The 18177-nt window shown below is 58.5% G+C and overlaps 2 protein-coding genes across 18 annotated transcripts in view; one reads left to right on the forward strand and one right to left on the reverse strand.

The window, feature by feature from the left end:
* Nucleotides 1-11595, forward strand: part of FRMD1 (FERM domain containing 1) — a 45612-nt gene extending 34017 nt beyond the window's left edge. For 6 of the 8 annotated variants that reach the window (XM_023632886.2, XM_023632887.2, XM_023632888.2 and 3 more), the window contains one exon: nucleotides 269-2743. In XM_023632886.2, coding sequence (XP_023488654.1) covers nucleotides 269-421 — 153 coding nt within the window. In that variant the 3' untranslated portion in view covers nucleotides 422-2743. Of the gene's footprint in view, nucleotides 1-268; nucleotides 2744-6508; nucleotides 6703-7580; nucleotides 7750-11170; nucleotides 11268-11465 lie in introns of those variants that run through there. The other 2 variants (XM_070256391.1, XM_070256392.1) reach the window with 1 other exon arrangement.
* Nucleotides 10565-18177, reverse strand: part of KIF25 (kinesin family member 25) — a 53742-nt gene continuing 46129 nt past the window's right edge. For 6 of the 10 annotated variants that reach the window (XM_023632898.2, XM_023632901.2, XM_070256388.1 and 3 more), the window contains 5 exons: nucleotides 16153-16329; nucleotides 14670-14821; nucleotides 13019-13219; nucleotides 12421-12576; nucleotides 10565-10852 (listed from right to left, as the gene is read on the reverse strand). In XM_023632898.2, coding sequence (XP_023488666.1) covers nucleotides 10698-10852; nucleotides 12421-12576; nucleotides 13019-13219; nucleotides 14670-14821; nucleotides 16153-16329 — 841 coding nt within the window. In that variant the 3' untranslated portion in view covers nucleotides 10565-10697. Of the gene's footprint in view, nucleotides 10853-12087; nucleotides 12577-13018; nucleotides 13220-14669; nucleotides 14822-16152; nucleotides 16330-18177 lie in introns of those variants that run through there. The other 4 variants (XM_070256387.1, XM_070256383.1, XM_070256385.1 and 1 more) reach the window with 1 other exon arrangement.

The following is an 18177-nucleotide window of genomic DNA, read 5'->3' on the forward strand; positions in this document are numbered from 1 at the left end:
CGCGGTGAGGACTGGGCCAGGGGAGCCTCTGCACGAGGCGGCTGAGGGGCCGGGGGCAGCCTGGAGGACCGTGAGGAGGCCTGTGGGCATCCCCAGTGGGGACAGCACGTGCCAGGGCCCCAGGCCAGCGCGCGCCTGGGCGGGAGGTCGGGTCAAGGGCAAGGCGGGGTCGCGATCGGAGGGTGCAGCCCAGACCGGAGGCGGGGCCCTGACGCTGCGGCAGAGACGGGAGGAAGGCAGCTGCAAACGCGCGCGGGTCTCTCCGCAGGTCCCGGAGGCGGAGGACCGCGCCCCAAGCCCCGCGCCCGCCCCGCCCAGCCGCCCCTTGGGGCCGGCAGAGCCCCGCACATGGGGGTCCACGGACTCCCTCTCCCTGCGCCTGCTCGGGGACGACCAGCTCCCGCAGGAGTTCGTGGTGTAGGCGCCTCGCCACGCGGCTCCGCCCATGCGGGGCTCGGTCCACGCAGCACTGCTCCGCCGACGCTGGGCTCTCCATCCATACTGCACAGCTTGGCCCGCACGGGCGGGGCTCGGTCCTGGCTGCACGGCTCCGCCCACGTGGTGCTCTGTCCACACTGCACAGCTTGGCCCACGTGGGACTTCACGGTGCAGGGCTCCACTCATGTGGTACAGCCCCGCCCACACAGCACCTCAGTCCACGCCGCACGACTGGTCCACACAGTGCAGCTCCACCAGAGCCTCGCCAGGCTTTCTACCTCAGGACAGTCTCTGACGCTCGCCCCTTTCCACCCAGCTGGTGGCCTGGTGACCAGGGTTTCAGGCGCCGCCCTCTCTGCCCTGGCCGCCTTTTTCCTGTGTCTTCACCTGTCAGAGATGTGGAGGCTGCTCTGACATCAGGCCTGGAGGTGACCATCAGGTCCCACTTTTCCTGGGGACTACGGCAGGTCCATGCTCTCTCCATCCGGGTCTCCAGGAGGCGAAGCCAAATTCTGGCTGTCCAGACTCTGGCCTAGTAGGGGTCGGCGGTGCTGGCCCCCCTTCGCCCATTCTAATCTGGGAGGGAAGGTGCCTTTGCTGCCCTGGACGATCAGGAGATCCCCGGGGTTCCCTCTGCCACTGCCTCCCTGCTGGACGGTCAGACCAAGCTTGAAAGCCTTTTGGGAGTCCTTGAGCTCAAGGTCACGGTCATTGTACCTGCACTGGCCACAGGCTCCCCCTGGACCACTTGCTCAGCTGTCGCTGTCCCACAGAGGGGACAGAGGCCCCTCTGTGAGGTGTGGGCCCAGCTCTGTTCCTCCAGACCCTGGCAGTGTCCACCATCCACAGGAGGGACCAGGCCCAGAACCGCACAGCTGTGTGGACACCTGGTCCCCTGGGAGCTCCTAAAATCCCGCAGCAGGAAGCCAGAGAGGCGGTTAGGGTAACCCGCAAAGCCGTCCTCTGTATTCTGATACACCCGCGCTCTGCCAGAAGAGGGCCGCCAAGACAGGGTGGAGACCTCAGTTTCTTCCTTCTTTCCCTCCCAAGTCAGGCTGTGAAAGAAGAAGATGACGCTGCGGCCTTCTCCCCACCTCCTTCCCTGAATACCCATCCAGTCCAAGGGCCCTGACCTGTTGTCAGCAGGGGCGTCCAGGGCTCCCAGCCGGGGTCATCACTGGTCACCCTCTAGGGATCATTGCCACTGGGCCCCACCTGGTGTCAGGGGACTGGATGGGAAGTGGGGGCACAGATGGGGCTAGACCGGCTGGCCACGCCCCTCCGTGCCCCGTACCCCTCCCTGTGTCTGGGTGGGAGACGTTCTTCCTCACTTTCACCCCGTCTCTGGCGTCACATCCCGCCGTCACAGCTGCTGGAGCTTCATACTCTACGCCGAGAGCGATTGCTGGAATTGTGTGCTGCCAGGGACTGTTGACTTTCCCTCGAGGCAGCACCCTTGGTGCACTAACAGCAGGCTGTGCGTGACAGCGGGTGCGTGGTCCCAGCCCGGGTCCCACTTGGGGTTGGACCCACATGGGTCTAGAGCACGGTGACGGTGTCTGCAGGCCTGGAGGACCGGCCGTAGTTAATGGCTGTTCTTTCCTTCAAAGTCGCAGCGCCTTGCTGGGGCTGAGGTGCACTCCCCTCGCCCCCTCCAGGGCCCGGCTGGCAGGTGGCCTTCCTCCGAGCACAGTGAGGAGTTGCTGGTGCTGAGTCCAGCTGGTGCAGGGAGCAGGCATTAGCAGACTGGCACCTGTGTCCGCAGGTGGACGGCGCAGCTGGTGCTGCACCTCACCTGCTTCTGTCCCCGGGTGGGCCCTGCATTCCTTCCAGAGGCTCTGGGAGGGGCCGCTCCACAGCAGGTGGGGCTCGATGGGTGACAGCATCCTCCCAGCCTGAAGCTCGTGACAGGCACCGGGGTGTCCAGTGTGGCCTAATTTACCTGTGGATCCCTCAGCCCTCTCCCCTTGCACAGGATCCGCGCACACACCTTGCTGTCCTCTTTTTCTAGGCAAACTGACCTGTAGTTTGCCATCAGATAGTCCCCAGTACTCAGCATTCCCACACAGCCCTGTGCCCCAATACGTCTTCATCCCTCACTGCTCTGCTCGGTGCTGTGAAGACCCCGCAGAGCATGTCCATCACACATGCATTTTGGAGATGGAGGGAGGAGCTTGAGCCCGAGAAGGGGGCGGGGGGTGTGCAAGGAGGTTGATGCCACCCGGGGCCGGGACTCCTGGTCCTTTCTGTGAAAGGAAATCTCGTGTGTATATACTGGGCATGTGTAATAAAGAATCCAAACACACAGCGTGTCTGCACCTGGGCCGGCCTCCCGTGTGCTTCCCGGCCAGCTTCCTGTCTGTACCCAGGCTGGCTTCCTGTCTGCAACCGGGCCGGCCTGCACTGGGAAGGCCAGGAGGCTGGGCTCACGGAATGTTTGCTACCCACTGAGGGCTTCACCCTGTGAACAACACCGTGTCCAATGTTTGCTACCCACTGAGGGCTTCACCCTGTGAACAACACCGTGTCCTAGGGCTGCATGGACAGAGGGACGTGGAGGCACAACCAGCCCACACCCCGTGGAGCAAATATTTATGTAATTCATTTCTTAAAGAAGCATGGAAAGAGACCCTCCTTCATGTGTGGTCTGGGGTTGCCAAAGGGCGGTGCTGCCATGGGGGACAGGCCAGGGGTGGTGGCCTCGTCTGCCCAGCCTTCCCCTCATTAAACATCCTCGAAGCAGGTCGTGCACTGGCACCGGACAGGTGTCAGGTGGGGACGGCACCCCCGACGCAGTGCACTGTGAGGGCCAGGGTCACTGGTGGTGTCACGGGCTTCCTGGGCTGCCCATCAGTACCCTGTGCAGGAGGTACCGACATGCCCAGTTGGGCCGCCCCAGGGCCACCGAAGTCACCGAGCCTGGGGGCTACAAGAGCAAGAAGGTGAGGGGTGAGGGGTGACAGGCGAGCACAGCAGCCTGTGGTCAGGGCCCTGAGGATGGAGGAAGAGCCTCCGGTGCTGTGGGGGCTGGAGCCCTGCTGTCCTGTGACTTTCTGGACCACAGTAAACAAGGGGCTGGGTCTATCCTGGTTTATGCTCTGCCACTCTCTCTTTCTGCTGAGGAAACTGAGGACGCAAGAGCCCAGGCCGAAGGATGGATTTGCTGTTGCACAGAGAAGACATCAGGCAGGCGAGCATCAGGGTGGGGCGGGAATGAGCTGGTGGGGCCAGGACACACGCACACGCATGGACGCGCACACGCACACAGAATGTGGGCAGATCTGGAGAGGTGACGCGGAGCGGTGGAGGAAAGCTGTCGCCTGATGTCTGCTTGGAGCCGGGCCTCACCCATCCTCGGCTGCCACAAGAGGGCGCTGGCGGCACGCTGTGGCTCATGTGGCCGCGGGTGCCCCAGGGCCTGGACGTGCCAGGAGGGGCCAGGATGACCAGGGGCGTGGCCATGGGGTTAGACATGCCTGGGGACAGGCCTGGCCGTGGGATCCAACGTGTCGGGGTTTCTGTCCGGCCTCTCTCAGTCAGTTCAGAGCCTCACGTCCAGGCTGCCCTCTGCCCTGTCACCTCTGATGCCCCATCCTTAACCTGACGGAGGCCTGGACCAGCGCCTGTGTCCTTGGCAGATGTGAGGCAGCAGGGACCGCGGGCTGACCCCAAGACTCCACTGGAACCCTGCTGGGGCTTCCTATTTCTGTCCTTCCTCTGGGCCCTGTGGACAGACTGGAAAATATGCCAAGTGTCCCTTGGCCACGGGGTAATCTCTGCTTGTGGGGAGGACAATGAGAGGCCAAGCAGGGCCCTCGCTGACCCCCTGCCCACAGCACCTCCCTCCCCCTCCCACCCACCCTGAGGAAGCAACAGCCACGCTCACAGTGGGGAGGGGCAGGCAGGAGATGGGGGGCCCCTCCCAGGGGAGGAAGGAGTATCCTCTGGAAAGTCAGAGATACCACCCTGTCCTTTTGTGTAGATTAAGACCAAAGGTCTTTTAGGCAAAACAGGCATTTTCCAGGAAAATGGGTCTTAACTAGCAGGGCACAGATGGTGCCTGAGAAGGTGGGTCGGGGCTGGCGTGAGGCTGCTGAGTGGATGGACTCGCCTACACCCCGAGGCTCGGGGGACCACTCAGCAAGGAGGGGATGTGGCCCCCTGGGAGGCGTGGGGTGTGTCTCCCTCCACACTTGTCAATCAGGTTCCCCCTGGAACCTGAAAAGTGGGCAGCTGGCTCAGGAAATGACCACCAGACTCCCCCAGCCTGGCCTGGGCCAGGTTTTGGTGGAAGCCAGAGGTCAAGCGAGCGGGTCTCGATCCGTGAGAACCCCCCAGGGCTTGTTCAGTGCCAACTCCTGGGTCGACCACCAGGCCTTCTGGGACCTGGGAACCCACATCTCTGACAGTTCCCACCCCGTCTACCCTGGTGTGGGGGGGATGCTGGTGCAGGCTGGAGAGGCATCGGCTGCTGTCCCACGCTGCTGGGATGTGGGACATAACAAGTGCGCCTGGGGGCAGTTTTGTTTGCGGGGGAGGGGCTACCAGGGCAGCTCCGTTTGGGGGGGCCCATCACCTTGGGGAGCCCCCCAGCACGTTGAAGTCACAGGCCCAGGAGTCAGAGCTTATGTCTAACCAGACACCTTCATTCTGGGACCTCTTCTCCTGTGCCCTGTGGGCCCCGGGCCACCCAGCTCAGCCTCCCTCCTGGGAGACAGAATACGGGGTACCAGACATCTTTTCTCCAGAGAAGTCTGCTTGCTCCATGGCCGGGGTGCCCAGGAACCGCTGTGTAGGCTTCGAGGCTGGGCAGAGGAGAGAGCGGGTTGACTGAGGACTGGGGGTCCGTCCTTCAACTGCTCCCAGGACACCCTGGGACATGCCTCACCGGAGGCTCTGATGATGGAGACCGCTCCCAAGCCGAGTGGCAGGGGTGCCCATGGGGCAGGGGACTCTGAGGAGGCCGGCCTCTCTATTCCACGGGGCAGGGGCAGACTGACCACAAGCCCTATGAAGATTAAGCTTTGGGCCCCATAGGTGTGTTCACATGGTTACATTGTTTCATAAAATTTGCAAAACTAAGACTTCTTAACCATAAGTGGTTAAGGCTGGTCTCTCTGTCAGAATTCACTCCATCACTCTCCTGTGGTCATGGGTGGAGCCCGGAGCCTGCAGGCATGTTGGGATCGAGCCAAGGGGAAGCAGCCTCAAAGACATGTTTAGGCGGGTTTGGTGGGAGAGCTCCACAAGGGTCAGGGTCAGGTTACCGCCAGCTGGACGGGGACAGCAGCGGCTTCCAGGAGGACCCCTGTGGCCGCCAGCTCACCCCGTCCTGGGCCAGAGGTCACGTCTCCTGGGGACCACATCCCCAGTGCCAGAGGCATGTGGGGACTGAAGAGAAACAAGGCTGGCGACGCTGCGGCCAGACGCCGCAGGAACGCCTCCCAGTCTGCAGCTCCCGGGCTTGGCCTGGGCCTCCTCGTGTCACAGTAACGAGCTGTGAGCCAAGACGCCTTTCAACTGCCAGAACCTGAGCACAGCCGCCAGCAGCCCGGGAGAAAGCGGGTGTGTCTGATCACAGAGGACCCACGGGGCGCAGGGAGCCGGTGGGGTCAACGTGACAGTGCTGCTACGACTGTCGTGATTATTTGTGCTATTGGCAGCGTTTTAAAAGTCATGAGTCAATGGATTTTAAATTTTTCTCCAAGTATTTATCTTCCTGCCTTAGAATTCATAATCTCCTATATTTTCCTGCAAGAGTGCCCTCCCTCACCATCTAATTATATCCGTTTCAGGCCTCAAAACCCTGGCCTGCTCTGCCCACACCCATCAGGGACTCTGCTGTAGGACCTGTGGTCACAGGCAGCCGGTTTTCAGGGAACGTGTGCCAGAGGCCCCTCTGCTCCCTGCTTCCACGGGGACACTGGTGGCCAGGGTCCTCTCGGACGTGAGCATGCAGCTGTTCTGGCCCACATCACCATCGCCGCCGTCCACTCAGCTCCCAGCAGTGTCAGCATGGGTCCTGAGTCTCACCCTGTGACAGCTGGGCCTCCGGTGGCTTCCCCCTCAGGTCCCTTTGCTGCCGTCACCAACAAGCAGACCCAGCGGCACAAGGCACAGGGTTCGGGGGCAGCAGAGGACGGAGGCACATGCCCGCTGTGCATGGACCACAGGAGGGAGCGCCACGGCGAGCAGGGGAGGGTCTGGAGAGCCCATGCGACCCTCAAGCCCTCAGACAGTGACGTCCCCACAGGGACACCCACGGTGAGGCCAAGATTCAGTTTCCTCTTCCTCCACAAATGAAGTGTTTTCTGCTTCTGCCAACAACGCAGAGTCAGACTGTAGTTTGCATTGTTGCCACCAACACAGAGCACCCGTTCCCAGGCTGGGTCCTTGGCCACTGTGAGGGCTGGGGGCTCAAACAGCCACGACAACGTGCTGACAAAGCCCGGCCAGCCCCCCAGGACACCGGGGGCTGCGCCTGTGCCTGGCCACACGTGTCCTTGGCTCATGGGCACGTTCACCCTTCTCCTCTGAATTCTCCTGTCACTGGCCTGTCGGGGTCCGGCCACGAGGCTCCTGCTGTGAGGCTCACAGTGACTCGGGTCTGAGTGACCCATCTCCAGGGGTAGTCCTAGGGGGCGTCCAGGGCAGCGGGCAGCATCTCCTGGGGTGTTGCTGTCATGCACAGGAGGACACCGCACTGCAGGAAGGGTAGAGCAGGGGGAGGAAGCCTAGGCCACCTGCTCGTGGAGGAAAGGTGGGCGGCCGGGCAGTCCCCCACAACTGGTTGCCTTCTGCTCTGCCCTGAGGAGCCACTAAGGCAGGACCTTCGCCACTTATCAGCCGGCCTTCCCTGTGGGGTCCAGCATCCGTGGGGAAGGCAGCCATGTGTCCCTCACGGGCTGATTACGGGTAACCAGGCAGAGCTTGGCCCAGGGCCCAGTGCTGACGTGTAAAGGGCATTGGTGGGCACCACATGCGGGTCCCTGAGGGCGCACCCCACACAGCGAAGACGCTGCCTCCTCGTGCAGCCCGGGCATCCGGGTGAGGCTCCCTGTGGCCGTGCTGTCCCACAGGGCTGTGACCTGTCCTCGCCTCTCCAGGCGCCTACGTCCTTCCAGCGCCCTCTTCTATCTCAGAATACACGCGGGACCTGCCAGCCGTCATCCCAGGTGCTGCCGTCGTCGGGGTCCTGTGACTGCGCTCCAACCCGGTGGTCCTGCAGGTCTGTCTGCATCTTCAGTCTTTCAATCAATCATGCGCCAAAAGGCTCTGCCCCCTGAGGGACTTTCCGACCTTGGCGAGCAGGTGAGGAACTGTTTTGAGAAGGGAGCTCCCCCCGCTGCCCCCGCCTGCTTTGGGGCCGACCCTCAGGGGAAATTTGGTTCGTTGTGAGCCCTTGAGGGGCATCCTGGAACCTCGTGAGGCGGGTCTCGGGCTGTCACCGTGATGGGGGGTCCTGGGACTCTGCAATGCACAGGACATTCCTGCTCCACGATCGCTCATGTTGCGTCCACAGGACCTGCTGACACCCCACGGGACACTCAGGTGAAAACTGTAGGGCTCCAGGCTCCGGGCCTCACGCTGCTGTCCTCACGAGAGTGCAAACCGAGGGCGGCCAAGACCGATGTGTTTGTAATGATACCAAGAGTTTTCGCCATTTTAGAAAATTGTGTCTCCCCTGGCCACGTTCGTGGGGGTTTCTCACACACAAATATATTTATTTAGCCCTTATTTTCAAACTGTCCACCATCTATTTTCTGATCAGTCTAGCATCTATCAAATTATCAATATTAAAACCCATGAGCGCAAACCGCTCCTGCAGTTCCAGCCGACACGGCGGCGCGCGGATGGGGGACGCAGCCCCGTTGTCTGCACGCATCCATCCACTGGCGCATCGCCCCGAGTGTACCCGCCTCCTGGCCTCGCTGGCCGAGAGCTCAGCCCCGAGAAGGTGCAGGAAGGAAGGGGGAAGGCCAGTTAGTAACCGTGGCCCCAGACGCACTGCCCGCCACCCGCCCAGCCCCGGGTGACAGGAGGGGGGCCTTTCTGGCAAGGCCCTTCTCTCGCGCGCATGCGTGCACGGCCTTCCGTGCAGGGCCCCCCCTGCGTGCACACCCTCCCCGCAGGCGCACACCGGGCCCAGGTTTGCTTCATTTGTGCTAATTACTGGAAACACTTTCTCCCTTATGTTCATGTAAGACCGGCTGTGGTCGGAAAGTAGTTTCCTCCGATTTAAGCCATTTGTGCTACAGAGGCCATCCGCTGTGACACCTGCTTCTGAGCCTCATTTTCGGAGCCAGCCTGGGTTGCTGATGCAAAATCAAGTGTTACTGTGGGTCTGGGATTCCTCGACACACACACCGTTCCTGCCACCCCGCACTTGGGTCTGTGTGGGTTCCCAGAGGAGCGTGCGGTGGTGGTGGCAGCTGGGCCACGGGGAGCAGCCCTGTGGCCTCCCCACACTGAGAGGCCAGCCTCCCCCCTCGCCCTGGCTGTGTGGCCCCCCGGGAGGACATGTGGGAGGTGGGGCCCCTGGCCGGGTGCAGAGGTACGGTCTGGGGCCCTCGCAGCCATCACGGAGCTGAGCCTGTCCTTTGGGCCGGGACCACCCTGTCCCCAGCTTAGACTATGCCACTCACCCCTCCTTCCAAGATGCTGGCTCTGCGTCGGGGAGCTGACCTGGTGGGGAGGGAGTAGCGGGCTGACGGGACCCACTTTGAACCCACTCTGTAGCCGTGCACACAATCTCTGCCAGAGTCTTCCACTTTTCACTCTATTCTTGGATATTAACCCTTTCATTTCTCAGTGTTGAAAAGAGTCTGTTCTGATCGGAACCAAAATGCTAATCTTTCCACCCAGTTCTGAGATTCCTCCCTGCCCCATGCGTGGCAGCCCTTCGCGGGGGGGGGGGGGGGGGGGGAAGGGCAGCCCCTTCACCCTGTGCACCCCTCTGTTACTTGCTGGTCCTCCTCTCCCTGAGCTGGCTGAGCCAAGGGGCCAGGCCTCACTGACCGGGGTTACTGGAACCTGGGGCAGTGTCCTCTGTGTGAGGTCCTCTCTCAGGGGATCCCCCACATTTGCAGGTCTTTTGGGGTCCCCCACTCACTCCCCCTGCCATGCAGGCACAGCCTCTTCCTGGGGGGCAGAGATGGCTGTGCTGGCCCCAGGGACGCGCTAAGCAGCCGAAGCCCTCCAAACTCACCTGCCCGTCCCCCAAGGACTATGCTGACTGGAGACACGCCCGTCCCTCTTGTGGCCAGCCCCTCTGCAGCCTGGTGGAGCTGCGGGTGCTTCTCAGGGCAGCTTAAAACCACAGGAAATGCCATTACTAGGTTAATGTCATGACAGACTGAAATGGCACTTCCTCATGAACACACGCAGCCAGAGTCCCTGGCGATGGTGGAGACGCTGTCCTCATCTCCAGGAGGCCGGACCGTGTCTGTGCCGGCCGTCAGTGTCATGGGCAGTAATACCCACGGGGTTTGTTTCCCACATTCGCAGCTGCTGGGGTTCAGTGGATGGTCCGTGGAAGGCAGGTGCATTGCTTTCCTCCTCTGATCCCCCCAGAGCCCCGGCATTCTGCCCACAGACCCCCCCCAAGGCTAAGAGCCCACAGTCCTACCACGTGTCACTCGTCCTGCCCAGCTCTGGGACATCAGTCAGCTTAGACAGCAAGCGGCCTAGACGGGGGTATTTAGGACAAGCAATAATAATCCAGAGGCATCTGCTCTTCTGGGTGTGTTTGCATGCACTTCACAGCTCATGGCAGCTTCTTTACAGATGACATGATGGGGCTTCGCGGTGAGTAATTTGTCTGGGGACACAGGGCCACCAAGAGAGCCCACGTCTGTGCTCAGCTCCTGGCACCCCCGTCTGGTCTGTGCCACGTGAGAGAATGGGCAGAGCCTGCTCCTGCGGCCCCTTGGCTCCACTGCAGATGGCAGAGCTCCTTCTGTTCCTCCCTGAGGAGCCCCCTCCCCCTGGGGACCCCCCTGTGCCCCCGGTTCTCTGTCCCCAAAGGAGGTCCCTCCTCCCCTGCCTTGTCCTGGGAACCTCCAGCTGCTTTGACGATCTGTCCTGACTTTTCCTGAGCTCCCGTCAACGTTCATCCTGTTCCCTCAGAAAAAAACAGGTTTATGAAGTTCAAACTCAACAAGTTTATTTTGAGGGCACGTGCATGATAAAGTGATGAGAGGAAACACGTTTCAGGCAAGAGGGAAGCCCGGGGACACGCCCAGCCGTCCTCCCCTCCGTCACCTGGGCGTTCTGGGGGCCACGCGGCCTGCCCGAGCCGGGCCTCGCTGGACCTGCCGCGCCCGGGTCCCGAACCCCAGGCTCTGCAGGGTCTCTGCCGCGTGCTTCCGGCATGGGGACACGCACAGGATCACCAGTAACTTCGCGTCGCCTCCTGTTAAAGAGGAAGTACAACACGCAGTTGGGAGAATTCCAGGGGAAAATACGGCATCTCAAACAGCGTGGAGCCCCAGGCAGGAGCGCCGGCCTGGCCCCCAGGGTACCCCCAGCTCCCCGCCAGCACCGGGAGCACCACAGCCTCCCTCCGAGGCCCCTGGGAGGTTAGGAGACAGTGACCTGGGGAGGGGGAGGAGCAGGGGAGGGCGACGCAGGCGGCCTGGGGACCCTGTGCTCCCCCAGCCTGGCAGGACCTGGGAGGAAACACTGGGCTTCCCCCGCAGGGGACCGACTGGCCTCTTCCTCTGCTTTTAAGGCCCAACAGTGAGGCTGCGCCTCTGCCTCCGCATAAGGAAGGAAAACCAAAGAGGAAGAGGAGGGGAGAAGGAGAAAGGAGAGCACAGCCCTGAGAGGTAAGCACAGAGGGCTCCTGGGACGCCCTGGCCTGGTCCATCCTTTAGCCAACCTCCCACCACCCCTCTCCCTCCCTCCTTTGTTGGGTAGGCAGCCCCAGGCTGAGAGACCCTGTGGATCAGGGCAGCAGGGGGCCTCTGACAGGCAGAAGGCACAAAATGTGAAACCGGGAACAACTCCTTTCTCATCCTTTGCAGAAGGTCTGTTTGCAGTGAAAGAGAGAGACCCCGAGATGAGAGACACAGAGCCCAGAACATTCTGCTGTGGTTATCCCAGATGAGGGGCAGCTCGGCCAGTGCACGCTAGCCCCACCCCGTGTGTTTCCCGTGGTGGGAAGGAGCCCACCAGCCTCCCAGGACCCAAGACTCCCAAGGAAGGAAAAGCCACTTGACTGGTGGGCATATTGGGTAGGAGGCCCTGGGCACGCCCACCCTGCCCGCCCTCGGGGTGGGGGGCTCCCTGATCTGCTGGTTCTGGAGCCCCCGGGCGCACAGGTGGCCTGAGCTGGCCCAGGGCCACCTTGGGGAAAGTCTGACTGCAAAGCTCAGCATCAGGACCCCGCCTGCCAGGTGGAGCTGCCTCGGGCGGACCAGCGCTCTCCCGTCCGCCTTCCTCTCATTGGCTCAGAACTTGGGAGTTCAAGAGTTTCAGAGTGAGAGGAAAGGGGTGACACTATTGTACCCCCTCAAACCCCAACCCATAGCCTGATGAGTCCGCCTCTCTGCGGGCTGCCTGTGCCCATGAGGGCCACCTGGGTTTCTGGCACCTGCAACCAGCATGTGGCACAACCATGTGGATACAGTGTGAGGGCCCAGCCACTGCAAATGTCCACACGAGCTCAGCGGAGTACCCACAACTCACGGCCACTGCGTCCAACAGGATGAGAGAGAGGGCATAGAATCCACCCTGTAAGGGACTTGGGACCGAACTGGAGGGGCTGTCATGCGCCTAGTAAACAAGCCAACCCCAGTGTGGGACCACACAGGAGAACGGGGAAGTGTGCAGGTGCTAATGACAGCGCTAGAAATATCAAGGAAGGGACAATGGTGACCCAGAGAGCCAGGAGGCCCCCAGAGGAGGTGTGGCCAGGAGGAGCGAGCTCCCCCCGGAGCAGGGGGACAGCAGTTTCTCCTTCTGGGGGCACCGAATTACCGAGAACATCCTGGAGTAAGTGGGTGAGCTTGCTGTTCCGGTACGGGACGTGGCCTCTGCGCTCCGACAGGGCCCCCAGGACATCAGCCAGGGCCGCCAGGCTCCGGTTGATAAACGATGTCTCCCTCAGGGCTGCTCCTGTCACTCCAGACACGCCTGGGAAAGTGCCAAGACCCAGCCACACGGGGTTAGGATTTGCACCAAATTCTTGGGCGACTTCCAGAAATGAAGCAGACACGTGGAACCGACTTCTCCGGGCAAGCGCGCTCTGCATGGCTGAGCTTGTGAGACCCTCTATCACATTCCCATCCTTCTTGGACCACCCACGGGGCCAGGCCACGGACAAGGAAGCTCTTGCTGGGGGCTGAGGCTCCTCTTGGCGCAGAGCGAGAAGAGGGTATTGGGGTTGACATGTATGGGGGCAGTGGTGAGACAGCAGCCCGTAAAGAAGTGACACGGATTTAAAGACCATCTGTGGGAAAAGGCCATGCTGAGGACTTCCCCCAGTGGCCTGCTCACAGTGGGCTCTGTCAGGACCCCACTGCCCCAGTTCATCCTGGGGAAAGGCCTCACGCCCTGGGCCCCAGCCGTGGCTCACCGGCACACTCGCTGCCCGCCAGGTCCACCAGCTGCAGCTTGGCGTGCACCTGCTCCATGTGTCCAGTGGGGCCCTCGGGTGCGGCCCCCGGGGACCAGGATGAGGTTCGGTGGGCAGCGCTGTGCCTTCTCCCCGTGGCCGGCTGCCGGGGCGAGGGGCAGTCAGGCTCCTTGAGCACTGACACATCTGACTGCCGGTTGGCTGCAAGGAGAGTGACAAGTGGGAGAAGGACACTCCGTGAAGCGCCCCAGAGCACCCCTTGGTGTTGAGCAACTTCCAACATGACCCCAAAGGATGCTCCCCACACAGCGGGAGAACCGGCTGGTTCGTGACATGCTCTCAAGTACGGACAGGAAAAGGACCAGAGAACAGTGATGGTTTCTCTGGGCAAAATGTGAAAGAGGAGGAAGAAGAAAGCATTTTTCAGTGTTGAAAGTTCAACTAATGCCTGATTGGGCCCAAGGAAATCGAATGAGGTTTCTTGGAAAGGTTGGTAATGACAGTAATGAAAATCCCAGGCGGGAACATCAACCAGCCCTTAAATTCTACAGCTTCTGTCTGATGCCCCTCCACAGGAATCCTGACAAGTGCTCTTCATTTCCATGTATGTGTCGGTCTCGTCGTGGGTTATTCCTAAACAGGACTCCGAGAAAGATTTTTTTAAAAACCTAAAGAGTGTATACTCACTGTGGAAAATATAGACAATGCACATAAGTAAAATTTTAAAAAGAACATAAAAACCGCTCTGGTCCCCACCACCCGTAAGAGGCTGGCCTTGTCATCTGTGGATACTGGCTTTGCGGCCTGAACAGTCTGGGCTGCCTAAACGGGACATGCCCTGCGGGTTGGTCCCGGGACTGGTTAGGGTGAGTTCTGGGCTGGCGAGGTGGTTAGTAACCCGTGTGTGGCCTCTTCCTCGCTCCTCCCTTGCCTGGGCCTCATTGGAGGCCACACGCTTCAAGTGGCCTCGTGACCAGATGGGTCAGGAGCATCCAACCCATGCTGGCCTGCGACCTGAGTGAGAAATGACTTTCTAGTGTGAACCCATTAAGATCTGGGCTTCTTTGTTACTGCAGTAGGAAGCTGGGGCCCTGGACGAGCCGTCCTCCAAGCGTGGGCTCTGGCACCGTGCACTTGCAGACAGGCAGATCCTTGGGCCCCATCCCGGCCCTACGGTTCCCATTGTGGGGTTGGCATCTGTGTTTCCACAGGCCCTACAGGTGATCCTACATACGCTGCCCTGGACTTTACTGACTAAGGAGGACAAACAGACCCTCGGAACACGTGCATGACTTTTCTTATATGGCTGGAATCCTTTTATACTGGTTTGTAACTTTCTAAACCGAAATCACATTTATAGAGTCATTTATGATGAACGCAGCATATTCCTCGTGACAAATGTGCCCTGTTGTTTTCCTGTGTTGTGTCTTATTTGATAAAGCATTTTCCTCCCTCCCACATCCAATCTCCTCTCTTCTCTGCCTGGGAGCCCTGCAGCCTCCTGGGTTTGGGTTCTGGATCCTCCAAGGATGTGGGTGCAGTCCCCACCCTTGGGGTCTGTGAGAGGCCTCGGATCCTGCAGGCGCACTGCCTTTTCCTTTTGACATGGATTCTATTATATGCCACTGGCCAGGCACCAGGGGCCACTCACCGGGGCTGTCCCAGGAGGGGGCGGTGGTCAGAGTCACCGTTATTATCAGGTGAGACCTGGACGAGTCAGCGTGCACAAGGGTGGCATGCTTCGCCCTGAGCCGCAGGCGGCCATCCACGAGCGTCAGGAACTCCTCTGTGCTGTGGACGGACCTGGCAGATTGTGACAGGCGTTAGAGGCACCAAGGCCCAGTGTGACGGGGGGGCGGCCCCTCTGCCTGCAGGCCAACCTCTCATGCCCTTCAGCCACAGACCCCGCTTAGACAGACTAAGAGAGTAGCAAATCTTGGACAAAACAAAACATAACACATCAAACTTCTGACTTTTATGACGCCCAACTGACTCTGTATCTCTAACTGCTTGCCCTGAAATAATCACCCCACCTTTTCAACACCGAGCATTCTCTCATTTATTTTATCCTCGAGGACACCAACGTTTTAAAATATTTTGTCTATCAAATAGAATTTATGAGATAAAAGTCGATTTCCCTATTTTAATTAATGAGATATGACAGCTGATCAGAACATTTGATCTGCAGGAGATAATATTTTGATCACAGGTTATTAGGCCAAAGCTGAAAGTTTGGGTTACCTTGTGCAAACTTATGGCTTAAATGTATAATTTCCTTTAGGCTCTTTCAGAGGTTAAAAATAACTTGCAGGGTCCGGCCCGTTGGGGCAGTGGTTGAGCTCGCACCCTCCACTTTGGTGGCCTTGAGTTCGCAGGTTTGGACCCTGGGCATGGACCTACACACTGCTCATTGAGCCATGCTGCGGCTGTGTCCCACATACAAAATGGAGAAGGATTGGCACAGATGTTAGCTCAGTGATAATCTTCCTCAAGCAAAAAGGGGAAGATTGACAACAGATGTTAGCTCAGGGCCAATCTTGCTCACCAAAAAAAAATGTAGCTTGCAGACCTTGTCTTAGCAACTTTGAGACCCTAGGCAGCCCCATCCTGACGTTCTCCTCTCTGTGGGGTCAGGTCACATGGATCCCCACTGTGAGCAAGCCTGACACACAGGCGTGCATTTAAGACACACATGACTGTGAGGAGAAGGTTTACTCATATAAGGAGCTTTTCTCTTTTACAAGATGCTTCATTGTTGGGTTCTACAAAATATCGATATTTACGTGTGGAACTCGAGGCTGTCAGTACTTCCCTGAGCGACCCTGGCAAGTTACTTACTTCTCCAAGCCTGTTCCCTCGCCTGCAAGATGGGGATAAAACCTGCCCCACAACTCTCAGTGAAGATATTTTAAAAGATTAATTCATTCATATGTTTAATTGTGATGGATAAAAGGTGATTCCTAAAGCAAAGTGAAAATCGTGCAATGCATTCTAAGCACTAGACAACACAAGGAGCCATTTCATGGATAAAAGCGTCGAATTGGCCGACCCCGCTGGTCCTTCTGAGCCCTCGAGAGGGTTCGCACGGCTCACAGAAGCCCAGCACCTGCTGGTGGGGCACACGGAGTACTCACTCGTAGGTCAGCGAAGGGATCTCCTTCTTTCCCGCCTTCGTTGTCAGCACCTCACGCTTGACCCCAGATGTCACCGCACAACTGTCTTTGGCCAGAAGGTCGAAAATGTCGTTATTATAAACTTCCACTACGGACACTGCAACCTTCGGGCTCCTTGATGGATTTTCTGAAATGAGCCTGGGGGAGGGGCAGGGACAAGCAGCAAAAGCATCAGAGGAACTTAGGTAACCCCTTAAAGAAAGCGGTGAAAGAATGACTTTCAGCCTGGAATGGTCACAGTCCTAGAAAACGCTCAGCGGAGCTCATGGGCTGTGAGCGCAGGGCAGCATCTTGCCAACATCAAGATGGCTCACGTCCCACATACAAAATAGAGGAAGATTGGCACAGATGTTAGCTCAGGGCCAATCTTCCTCACCAAAAAAATAAAAATAAATAAATTGTACATAAATAACTATCTTGGGAACATACTTATTTTATCTGAGTTATATCCAAATCAACTATTTCAGTCTTCGGTACCCTTGGGATTCTAAACACACGAGGTAAAGAAGCATGAAGGACGCAGAGCCTTGATTCAGAAGTTCCCGCGCCCTAGTTTTGTTGCTACACGGAAGCCCAAAGCGAGCTGCAGAGACATGAGGACGTTCAGCACTTGCCAGTAATGCTGTTTGTTTATTTTCATATTTATTCTGTTTCAAGGAAGATTGGGTCCCGAGTTCTCTACTCGGTTCCACTCATAGAGTGCCTTCGAACCAAGCCCTGCCTGTGACCCCCGGAAAGCCTACCCAGGCTCTTAGAAAAGCAGCTACGCATCTTCTTTTGTTTCATCTTTTAAAGTGCTACGTGCTGACTGTAGCCAAGTTTAAAAATAAAGATAGTTACACACTTAGAGAAAAACCCCATAATCCACTCCAAGGAGGAAGGGAGCAGTAAGGCGGGGTTCGCGGCCTCCCTTCCCTCCCCGCCCGCCCCCGCTCCGTCCCTTTGACGAAACTCCCCACACAACCTGGTCACCAATGATCACAGACCCAACAAGACTTCGTTTTGTCTTCTGGACTTTTTGCGTCTCTAACCTCGCACGGGACGACCAATCTGATTTTGACCGTGTGCTTTTCCTGCCCATGAAGATATTCTGAGAGCTGGGCCGCACGTCCAGCCCGGGAGCATGCTGTTCGTGCTTAAGGGGAAACACAGCCTGGCTGTGCCCTATTCAAGCATGGCCAGAGCGAGCTTTCCATCCAGGTCGCCAAGAGAGCGCCAAATAAAATCGGCAATTAACGTTTCCTAGTGACAAACAATTGAGAAAAGTAAAAAGACCAAAAGGAAAGAAAAATAAGTTAAATTGTCTGGTAGAAATAATTGTTGGCAAAGAGCTCAGATTTGGATTCTCCTGAGCCTTGTGGTTTGCTGAGCATATCTAAGAGGCAGCATCTGGAAAGCAGAAAACCAGGGGGGATAATTTAGAGATTTAAGTCCTCTCCCCTCCACACATCAGAGAAAAAGGTGCCTCGCACACGCAGACCTGACCTCGGCCTTGGCTCCGTCCCCTTGTAGGACGGGTCGTATCTCTGAGTGTCACAAAACCCGAGTTAGAAATTTCTCATTCTCGCAACACCAGGGAGCTAATTTGAAAGATTTAAGTACTTGGTTCATGAATGCACTGACTTATTTGTCCCACAGTGTTTACTCAGTCGTTGGCTGGATTCTGCAAATAGTGTTGAAAACTGGGCTTCAGGCTGCCTCGAAGAAGCAAAGGGTTCGGTGGAGAAGACACACACGTGAACAAACAATTCTGATGTCGTGTGACACGTTTTCTCTAAGATGCACAGGCTCCCATGAGATGAGCAAGGATGCGCGCTGAGCCCAGAGGCACCGCAGGAGGGGGCGGTGGGCAAACACCCCGCAGGGCGCTCCCCGAGTGCCCCCTCCAGTCCCCCCGGCCACTTTCTGTCCTGTCCATCTATTCCCGGACGTGTCCTCCTGTGTCTCCGTTCTAGGCTTTGAGGGCAGAAAATTACCACCTGGCAT

The sequence above is a fragment of the Equus caballus genome, chromosome 31 (genome assembly GCF_041296265.1).
Source record: "Equus caballus isolate H_3958 breed thoroughbred chromosome 31, TB-T2T, whole genome shotgun sequence".
Lineage (NCBI taxonomy): Eukaryota > Metazoa > Chordata > Mammalia > Perissodactyla > Equidae > Equus > Equus caballus.